Here is a 12,019-nt window from a genome sequence, read left to right on the forward strand (position 1 = left end):
GGAATTATTTACCTATTTTTATGTCAACAACATATTGTCCTGATTACTGTATCTTTGTAATATAGTTTGAAATCAGACTATGTGATGTCTCTAGCCTTGCCCATCATGCTCAAGATTTCTTTAGCTATTTGCAGTCTTTTGTGGTCTATGAAAATTTTAGTGTAGTTTTTAAACATTTTTGTAAAAAATGCCATTGGTATTTCTTTTATTTTCAAATATTTGTTTCAGGAGTAGAATTTAGTGATTCATCGCTTACATATAACTCCCAGTGCTCATCATAACAAGTACATTCCTCAACACCCATCACCCATTTAGCCCAGCCCTCCTACCTCCCTCAATCAACCCTCAGTTTGTTCTCTATTAACAGTCTCTTATGGTTTGTTTCTCTTTCTTTTCCATCTCCTTCCCATTTGTTCATCTGTTTGTTTCCTAAATTCAACATATGAATGAAATAATTTGGTATCTGTCTTTCTCTGACTTATTTTACTTAGCATAATACATTCTAGTTTCATCCACACAAAGTACACACACATACATACACACAACACATTCTTTATCCATTTATCAGTCAACAGACATTTGAGCTCTTTCCATAGTTTGGCTATTGTTGATAATGCTGCTATAAACACTGGGGTATGTGTTTCCCTTCAAATCAGTACTTTTGTATCCTTTGGGTAAATACCAAGTAATACAATTCCTAGGTCATAGAGTAGATCTATTTTTTACCTTTCAAGGAACCCAGGTACTGTTTTCCAAGTGGCTGCTCTAGTTTCTATTGCCACCAACAGTGTAAGAGGGTTCCCCTTTCTCCACATCTTTGCCAATATCTGTTGTTTCCTGTATTGTTAATTTCAGCCATTCTGGCAGGTGTGAGGTGGTATCTCATCATGATTTTGATTTGTATATCTCTGATGATGATTGATGTTGAGCATCTTTTCTTGTGTCTGTTAGCCATCTGGATGGCTTCTTTGGAAAAATGCCTATTCATGCCTTTTGCCCATTTCTTCACTGGATTATTTGTTTTTTGGGTGTTGAGTTTAATAAGTTCTTTATATATTTTGGATACTAACCCTTTATCTGATGTCATTTGCAAATATCTTCTCCCATTCTGTCAGTTGCCTTTTAGTTTTGGTGATTGTTTCCTTCACTGTGCAGAAGCTTTTTATCTTGATAAGGTCCCAATAGCTCATTTTTGCTTTTGTTTCCCTTGCCTCAGGAGACACATCTAGAAAAAAAAAGTTGCCACAACAGCTGTCACAGATATTATTGCCTGTGGTCTCTTTTGGGATTTTTATTTTATGCAAAAATTCTAATTCAAAGGGGCACATGCACCCAAATATTTATTGCAGGTCTATTGACAACAGCCAAAGTATGGAAAGAGCCCAAATGTCCATTGATGGATAAATGGATAAAGAAGATGTAGTATATATACAATGTAATATTACTTAGCAATCAAAAAGAATAAAATCTTGCCATTTGCAACTACATGGATGGAACTAAAAGGTACTATGCTAATGAAATTAGTCAGTCAGAGAAAGACAAATATCATATGAATTAACTCATATGAGGAATTTAAGGTACAAAACAGATAAACATAAGGGAAGGGAAGCAAAAATAATATAAAAACGAGGAGGGGGACAAAACATAAGAGACTCTTAACTATAGGGAACAGAAGATTGCTGGAGGGATTGTGGGAGGGGGAGATGGGCTAAATGGGAAAGGGACATTAAGGAATCTGCTGGAAGCTGAGCTATCCCCACTTGAGTGGCAAAGCCCGGGCTGTGGACGGATTGGTGACTGCAAGGTAGCCCACCGACAGTGAAGCTTCTTGTACTCCTGCTTTTAGGTAGTTTGGCCTTAAAACTACCCGGGGTATTGTCTGTTGGAGAACTGCCCTTGACAGGCCCTCTGGGAAAAGAACCAGTAGGAAAGAAAATAAGGTTCCGCAAGAAATTGTGTGGCCTTACGTTTAGCCCTTACCATCCCCTATGGATGGACGCCTCATACCTTTGCCAGCAAAAAGGGCCTGTATAAGAGAGACATATGGATTTGAAAGCCCCACTCCGGTAACTAAGGAGTATATCTATGGACACAGGTCACTCTAACCCCTAGGCCCACTTGGCCCCCAGGAGGCATTCCAGATGATGATTGAACCTAGTCGGTTAAAGTACAGAATGGTTCATCGGTTGCTAGGTGCACTGTCTCTCTGAGAATGTATAAAGCATGGGTTTCTAAGGCCCTCTTGGCCCCCTTTCTGACACCTCGGACCCAGGCGAACACTTTTGTTCTTCAAAACCACAAATGGCTCAGGGAAACAACTAAGAGGTCATGTCCTTGTAACTGTTCCACTTGAGGTGTTGAGAGATAAATGATCTTTCGTGAAAACAGCAAAGCAAATACTTTATAAATTATAGATAAACATAGATACATAATAAAAACAATAAAAGAAATTAATCAATAAGCAAAGGGCAGGAGGTAACGTTATGACAAAACAATCATGATGTTCCTTTTTGGGTGATTATACAAAGGAACAATTTTAGAATTGGGTAATGTTAGAAAAACATAGATGACGTATGTTACAAGAAAATCACTAGTATATATAATGCCACGTTTACTGCTATAAATCGGCCAGTTCAACACGCTGCTGTTGTTTATGTCCATTTTTATTTAAGTTTTTTATTTTAGTTTTTTATTTTAGTTTTTTATTTTTATTTTTGTTTTAGTTTTGTTTTATTTTCACTTTTTCGCCGACGCTATTCATCCTTCGGGAACCCCTGGACCTGCTGGAGCTGGACTCCAGCAGGAATCTACTCCTAAAATCATTGCACTATATGCTAACTAACTTGGATGTAAATTAAAAATAAATAAAGTAAATAATAATAAAAAATACAGAAGGACTATAAATAAATGAAAAGACTCAACTTCAAAAAAAAGAAGTCCAAACTTTGTGATAAGTAGATCAAAAAGCAGCTATATTGCCTATCTTGTGAAAGTACCATTTTTCTTATTCCATCTTGTTATTACAAATGATATAAGAAATCAAAATTATGTTCTCTAAGAAACTGATCATATAACATCAAGTTTGTTATAAAAATTCACAATCTAGGGAGAATCCTATATATTTTTGTTTTATAAACAGGAAAGGAAAACTATTAAGCATTACCTAATGAAAGCTTGTTTGGTGGATTAATGAGCACATAATTAACTCACTTAAAGCTGAATATTAATTGATATATAGATTGATTAGAATAAAATTATTTTTAAATTGAGAAAGTCTGCCCTACATTTGAATTTCTTATCTTCTTTTAACAACAGAACTAGAGCTGAAATACTTTAAGTCTTAGACTGTGTTTTACTTGCCCAAACATCATAAATTTCTACTTACCTATTACTTTGTTTAAATCTAATTGAAGTATTAGATCACTAATTGATGGATTAATTGCTGGAATATCTGCCATATCTGGAAGTTCTGAGGCTACTTCATTTTTGACTGGAATAATAACAGATTGCCAAATTAGTTGATTTAAAACTAAAATTTTATTTACAGTAAAATTATAGCACATAAAATCAATTAGAAATATTTTACCATATAGTTATTCAGCCTTATTTTTTAAGCTCGTTCATTTGTTTGTTTGTTTGTTTATTTATTTTTAGCATGAGCAGGGGAGGGGCAAAGAGAGAGAGAGAGAGAGAGAATCCCAAGCAGGGTCTGTGCTGTCAGTGCAGAGCCTGATTTGGGGCTCTATCTCATGAGCCTGAGATTATTACCTGAGCTGAAATTAAGAGCTGGACCCTTAACTGAGCCATCTGAGGTGTCTCTAGCCTTATTTTTTTGTTTTGTTTTTATTTAAATTCCAGTTAGTTAATATTAGTTTCAGGTGTACAATTTAGTGATTTAACACTTACATACAACACTCTGTGCTCATCACAAGTACACCCCTTAACCTTATTTACTTCACAATTTAACATGCATTATCCAATTGAATACAAACATGTCTAATAATTTTTAAAACTTTATCAAATATTTACCATATGTCAGATAATATACTAAGCATTTTTCAAATATCATCTCTTTTAATCCTCACAATAATTCTAGGAAGTAGGTACTTCATTCCCATCTAATAGATAAGGGAAGTAGAGCTGAGAAAGATTACGAATATTTTGGAAATTCATATTCTCAAGTGCAAAATCTTGAAATGAATTTTGTTCTTTTAGAATCCAAAACCTAGTCTCTAGGTAGTAGACTCAAAGGTCTACCAGGACTAAGCATGCAATGTGAGTGAAATGACCTGGTGATGTTTGGAGTGGCATGAATAACAGAAGTGAAATGGAGAGTATACATTTATTAAAAATAAAAAGCTATTACTCCAATTGACTGTTACAAATGCAGGCCTGGTGTTCCTGGGTCATCAACATTCTCAAGGGAATCCAGAAATGTAGATATTTGCAAGGGATTCCAAGATTGTAAAATATTTTCAAGTAATAAAAAAGTTTTATGCATGTTTGTAGGACAAAGGAAATCATCAGCTATTGTCACAAAAGAATTACCTAATTTTAGAAAAGAATTAATTCTAACATATGGGTAGGATTTAAGAGCCAATAACTAGGTTATATTTCTTTGTTAAACATCATTATTTACCTATATATACCAGTATATCTATCATCTAGTAACAGGAAAATAAGATTTAAAATCTTGAGGAAATCAGCACTTCCAAAAACAATACCAATGAGCAAAATATACCAGAAAAAATGGAAAAAACAATTAAAAATTAAAATTCACAATTAAGCTAACCTTTTCAAAAGTTACAGGCCCACATATTTTAATGTGTGGGCTTCTTTATATTACATCCTATGTCATAGCACATAAAAAGAGAATTTATTTTTACAAAGTCAAAATAGTCACTGCAAGGGTATTAACATTGACAGACATAATTGGCATAGGGATATAAAAATACTACACAGAAAAAAATATATATAATATAAATTAATTTATAGTAATTTCATAGCAGGTCTTCAAATACTTGTATGTGTGATACACTTATAGTATATCTCAATTCAGACTACCTGCATTTAAAGTGCTCAATATTCATATGTGGCTAGTGGTGGCCACATTAACAGTACTGATTTAGAATAAAAATGCAAAAATCTTAAATTAATAAGTAAGGAAATAGAATTGAGAATTATTAAAAAAACAGCATGGCATCATCTAGTAGGGTTTATTCCCAAAATACAAGCTAGGTCATCTATAATATAGTTATTATAATAATGGTTCTCAAGAGAAATGATGGAAGATTATCTTAAGGTAAATATAACTTACAAAACTTAAACATACGTTCCTTTTTAAATTTCCCCAAATTTATAGAGATATAATCGCCATATAAAATTGTATAAGTTTAAGGTTTACAGTTTAATAATTTGACACACTTATATATTGCAAATTGAATACCACAATGTTAACATGTCTACCACCTTACATATATGCATAAAATAGATACATATATTAGCACATATATAAACAAGTATATGTAATAAGTATATATAAATATACACTGTTTAGTCTTTAATATATAAAATATATAATATAAATAAAATATATTACATTTATAGTGACAACATTTAAGATGTACTTTCCTAGGAATTTTCCAGTATAGAGTATGGCTACCTATAGTCACCATGCTGTATATTACATCGCAAGAACTTATTAATCTTATAAATTGAAGTTTGTAATCTTTGACCAACATTTCCCCATTTCTCCTACTCTTAGGCCCCTGGCAACCACTATTATACTCTATGGTTCCATGAGTTAGCACTTTGTGATGACATATATAAATGGGATAATACAGTACTTGACATTCCTGTTTGACTTATTTCACTTAGCACAATAGTTTCAAGGTCTATCCATGTTGTTTCAAAGAAAATTTTCTTTTTTATGGCTGAATAATATTCCACTTTATATATTTACCACATTTCCTTTATCCATTTATTTGCCAAAAAGATACATAGATTTTTTCCTTATCTTGGCTAAGGTGAATAATGCTGCAATGAACGTGGGAGTGCAGATATCTCTTTAGGGTTCTGATTTCATTTTCTTCAGATACATACCTAGAAGTTAGAATGCTCAATCACACAATAATTCTATTTATTTTATTTTATTTATTTATTTTTTAGTAACCTCCATATTGTTTTCCATTGGAGGTATCAATTTACATTCCCACCAAAGGTGCATACAGGTTCCCTTTTCTCCACATCCTCACCAGCGCTTGTTATTTTTTATCTCCTTAATAATAACCATTCTAACAGGTGTGAGATAATATCTTATTGTGATTTTGATATGTATTTCCTTGACAATTAGTTACATTCAGTATCTTTTCACCTACCTGCTTGTGATTTGAATGTTTTCTTTGGAAAAATGTATACATTCAGGTCCTCTACCCAGTTTTAATTGGATTAGTGTTAATGCTATTGAGTTATATGATATATTTTAGATATTGACCTCTTATACAATATGCAGTTTATAAATATTTTTTCCTATTCTTCAGGTTTCCTTTTCATTTTGCTGATTGTTTCTTTTGCTGTGCAGATTTTAAGTTTGGTTAGTCCTACTTGCTTTTGTTGCTTGTGCCTTGGGTATCTTACCTAAAAAGTCATTGCCAAAATCAATATCAAAGAGCTTTTTCCCTGTCTTCTAGGAGATTCTTCTAAACTGTCACAGTTTATTCTTTAATCCATTTTATGTTGATTTTTGTATATAAGGGATCAATTTTATTCTTTTTCATGTGGATATTCATGTTTTTCAACACAATTTATTTCCTCATTGAGTATTCTTGGCTTCCTTGCATAATATTAGTTGACTGTATCTGGCATAGGTTTATTTCTGAACTCTTGGTTCCATTACATTTGTCTATGTGACTGTGTTTTATGCCAGTTTTGATTACAATAATTTTGTAGTATATAGTTTAAAATCAGGAAGACTGATGCCTGGAAATTTGTTCTTCTTTCTTAAGATAGCTTTGGCTATTTGTAGATTTCTTTCCTTCTTTCTTTCTTTCTTTCTTTCTTTCTTTCTTTCTTTCTTTCTTCTTTCTCACACAATTTTTATGATATATTTTCTATTGCTGTGGAATTGCCATTCATAGTGACCACATTAAATCTTTAGATGGCTTTGGGTTGTATGGGTATTTTAACAATATTAATTCTTCTGGGTTTTAAGGAAAGATGACAGCTGAGTAGGAGGACCCTGGGCTCACTTCTTCCCACAAATACAACTTAAATAACTACCAAACATCCTAAATATTCCAGAAATCAACCTGAAGATTGACAGAACAAATTCATAAGAGGGAAGAAAAAGCCCATATAAAAGAAGGTAGGAAGTATGCAGAATTGGTTTAGGGGAGAAATGAATTATGGGTGTTGCAGACGGGAGGGAGCTGTGGTTACAGAGAAGGTTGAGAGAGAGAGGAAACACATGAGATTGCACAAGGAGAATGTTTTCCCAAATCCACTGGCTTGGAAAATTAGAGGGGCTGAATTTTGTGAGTTATTGCAATCAGTGTACTTAAAGCCTGGAAAGTTGTGTTTTTTTTAATATTTATTTATTTTTGAAAGAGAGAGAGAGTGAGAACCAGTGGTAGAGGGACATAGAGAGCGGAACAGAGGATCCTAAGTAGGCTGCCAGCTGATAGCAGAGACCCCAAAACAGGGCTCAGACTCATGAACTGTGAGATGGTGACCTGAGCCAAATTCAAACACACTTAACCGACTTAGCCACCAGGTGTCCTTAGAGCCTAGAGTTTTAAAGGTCAGTGGGCTTTGCTGGCAAAGAGCTCAGAGGACGCTGCACTGCTCCTGGAGAGAAGGCAGGGGAACAACCTGGAGGCAGACAACTTGGAAACAGTGATCAGAAGAACACCTGGGGCACAGAGGAGAGAGATTATTTGCTTTTCTCAGAGTGTGTCAGTGAGAGGCAGCACTCACGGTGACACCTCTCCAGGAACAAAGGAATTGGCTGGCACAATTTCCCAATTTCCTTCCCTCAGCATACCTGTGGGAAGCAGCACAGCATTGACACTGGCTGCCTAACTTTATACACCAAGCCCTATGCTGGTGGGACTGCCGTTCTCAGTTGAACTTGCCTTAGACAGTGTGGTGGGTCCCTCCCCCAGAAACCAGTACAAATCTCTGCCCATACCATGTCTCCCAACCAGAGGGTTCTGTAGGCTTTCAGTTCTGGTAGAGTGTCTAGCCTTCAGGTTTTCAGTTCTGGTGGTGTCAGGCCTCATTTCACAAACAGACCAAGCACACCTAGTTAAAACCCACTACATTCAGGCAAAGGACCAAACACTGCCCACAGCAGGCAAGGAGAGTCTCTTCAGATGACAGAGCAACCAAAACACAACAGCAAAGTACACACAACACACAGTAGGGACATTTCCAGAAGTGACAGGCCCTGGGCAATACATGACCTCTTATTCATAATGTCAGAAGTAGTAGACATAACTGGCTTTTCTAACAAACAGAACAGGGCAGAGACTGAGACAAAGTGCCAGGATGGAGGTATTCATCCCAAATGCAAGAGCAAAATACAGCCATGGCCAGAGATCTAAGCAAAACATATAGAAGTAACATTCCTAATGGAGAATTTAAAGCAACAAGCATAAGGATACTCACTAGGCTTGAGAAAGGAAGACATGAATAAGACCCATACCACAGAGATAAAAGAGGTAAAAAAAAAATCATTCAAGATTAAGACTGCAATAAGCAAATTAGAAACATGCTTGAGGCAGAGGAATGAATTATTAACAACAGAAGACAAACTATTAGAAATTAATGAAGTTGAACTGAAAAGAGAAAGAAGAATTATGCAACATAAGTATAGACTTAGGAAATTCAGAGACTCCATCAAACATAATAACATTTGTATAATAGGAGTTCCCAAAGAAGAGCAAGAAGAGGGGGCAGAAAATTTATTTGAAGAAATAATAGCTGAAAACTTCCCTAATCTTGGGAAGGAAACAGATATCCAGATCCAGGAGACACAGAGAACTCCCATCAAAAGCAACAAAAGAGACCAACACCAAGACATATTGTAATTAAATTTACAAAATATAGTGATAAAGAAAAAAACCTTAAATGCAGCAATACAAAAGAAATCCTTAACTTACAAGGGAAGACCCATAAACCTAGCTGTAGATTTCTCAACAGAAACTTGGCAAGACAGAAGGGAGTGACATGATATATTCAAAGTGCTGAATGGGAAAAATCTGCTGCCAATAATATTCCGCCAGCAAGTCTACAATTCAGAATAGAAGGAGAGGTAAAGAGTTTCCCAGACAAACAAAAACTAAAGATGTTTGTGAGCAATAAAGCAGCCCTCCGGAAATATTAAAGGGGACTCTTTGATAGGAAAGGAGAGACTAAGAGTGACAAAACAAGAAAGGATCAGAGAAAATATCCAGAAATGATGACAAAACAACTAACAAAATCACAATAAACACATATATATTAGTAATTACTTTTAATGTAAATGGGTTAAATGCTGCAATCAAAAGACATAGGGTGTAAGAGTAGATTAAAATCAAGACCAACCACATGCTGCCTACAAGAGACTCATTTTAGACCTAAAGACACCTGTACATTGAAAGAAAGGGGATGGAGAAACATCTACCACACAAATGGATATCAAAAAGAGTAGCAATACTTCTATTAGACAAACTAGACTTTAAAACAAAGACTGTAACAAGAAACAAAGAAGGGCACTACACAATACAACAAGAAGATCTAACATTGTGAATATATATGTACCAAGCATGGGAACACTGAACCACATAAAATAATAACAAACTATTGCAATAATAGGAGGGGAGTTTAACACCTCATTTACATCACAGGACAAATCATCTAAACATAAAATCAACAAAAAGCAATGGCTTTGAATTATTTTCAATTGCACATAAAACGTTCTCCAGAATAGATCACATATTAGGTCACAAAACAGGCCTGAATAAAATACAAAACCTTTGAAGTCATACCATGCACCTTTTCTGACCACAACACTATGAAACTAGAAGTCAATCACAAGAAAAAAATCTGGCAATATCAAAAATACATGCAGATTAAACAACATGCTACTAAAATACTAATGGATCAAACAGAAAATAAAAAAAGAAAAAAAAGTACATGAACTTTTTCCCATTGGATATTATTTCCTTGTTTGTCAAAAATCAATTAACTATATAGTTGTGGGTTCATTTCTGGGTTTTCTATTCTGTTCTTTTGACCTATGTGTTTGTTTTTGTGCCATTATCATACTGCTTTGATCAATATAACTTGAAGCCTGGAGTTGTGATTCCTCCATTTTTGCTTTTGTTTTACCAAATTGTTTTGGCTATCTGGAGTCTTTTGTGGTTCTATACAAATTTTAGAATTGTTTGTTATAGCTCTGTGAAAAATGTTAGTGGTATTTTGATAAGGATTGCATTAAATGTATATTTTAGATTTATTTTGGGAAATAAATACATTTTAAAAATATTTGTTCTTCCAGTAAATGAGATGGGTTGTTTTTCCATTTATTTGTGTCATCTTCAATTTCTTTCATTAGTGTTTTATCATTTTCACAGTATAGATCTTTTACCTCTGGTTAGGTTTATTCCTATACTCTGTCCACCTGTGTTGTTTCTTAAATCACTACATTGTTTACCTGAAACTAAGTTTACCTGAAACTTGCACCGTAAGTTAACTAAGTGGAATTTGAATAAAAACTTAAAAAACAAAACAACCCATTTTCAATTGCACCAACAAAAGGAATAAAATTCCTAGGAATAAACTTAGCCAAGAAGGTAAAAGACCTTCACTACAAAAACCATAAAACATTGATAAAAGTAACTGAAGACGACACAAGTAATGATGCTCCACTCAAATTGGGAGAACTAATATTGTTAATTTAAATGTCCATACCATGCAAAGTAATCAACCAATTCAATGAAATCCCTATCAAAATACAAATAGCATTTTCACAGGACTAGGAGAAAGTATCTTAAAATTTGTATGGAACCACAAAAGAGAGAATATCAAAGCAATCTTGAAAAATAAAACAAAGCTGGAGGTATCACAATTCCAGATTTCAAGATACACTACAAATTGTAGTAATCAAGACAGTATAATATTGGCTCAAAAATAGACACATGGATCGCTAGAACAGAATAAAAAGTCCAGAAATAAACCCACTCTTTTATGGTCAATTAGCCTATGACAACAGAAGCAAGAATATCCAATGGGCAGAAAGAATGTCTTCAACAAATGGTGCTGGAAAACCTGAACAGCTACATGCAAAAGAGAGAATTTGGACTACTCTCTCTCACCATACACAATACACCCAAAATAGATTCGAGACCTAAATGTAGACCTGAAACTGTAAAATTCCTAGAAGAAAACAGGCAGTAATCTCTTTGACATTAGCCATAGAAACATTTTTTTTAGATATATCTCCTCAGACAAGGGAAAGAAAAGCAAATTTAAGCTGTTGGACTATAACAAATAACAACTTTTTACAACAAAGGAAATCATCAACAAAACAAAAAGTCACTCTACTGATTTGGAGAAGATATTTGCAAATGTTATATCTGATACAGGGTCAATATCCAAAATATATAAAGTATTTATACAACTCAATACCAAGAAAACAAATAATCCAATTAAAAGTGGGCTCGGAACATGAACAAATATTTTTCCAAAGAAGACATACAGATGGCCAACAGACACATGAATAGATGCTCAACATCACTAATCATTAGGAAATTGTAAATCAAAGCCACAATGAGATATCATCTCACATCTGTCACAATGGCTTAAGTCAAAAAATACAAGAAACAAAACGTGGTAGTGAGGATGTGGAGAAAAAGGAACCCTTGTTCACTGTTGGTAGGTATACAAGTTGGTGCAGTCACCATACAAAACAATTTGGAGGTTCCTCAAAAAATTAAAAATCCAATAATTCCACTATTGGGCTTATTTGCACTCCTAT

The 12,019-nt window shown here is 34.2% G+C and overlaps 1 protein-coding gene across 1 annotated transcript in view; it reads right to left on the reverse strand.

The window, feature by feature from the left end:
- Window positions 1–12,019, reverse strand: part of LOC109276309 (coiled-coil domain-containing protein 7-like) — an 81,504-nt gene that overhangs the window by 49,302 nt on the left and 20,183 nt on the right. The window contains exon 2 of the mRNA XM_053895745.1: window positions 3,386–3,490. Coding sequence (XP_053751720.1) covers window positions 3,386–3,490 — 105 coding nt within the window. The remainder of the gene's footprint in view (window positions 1–3,385; window positions 3,491–12,019) is intronic.

The sequence above is a fragment of the Panthera pardus genome, unplaced genomic scaffold, assembly GCF_024362965.1.
Source record: "Panthera pardus isolate Hobbes unplaced genomic scaffold, ASM2436296v1 HiC_scaffold_6, whole genome shotgun sequence".
NCBI lineage: Eukaryota > Metazoa > Chordata > Mammalia > Carnivora > Felidae > Panthera > Panthera pardus.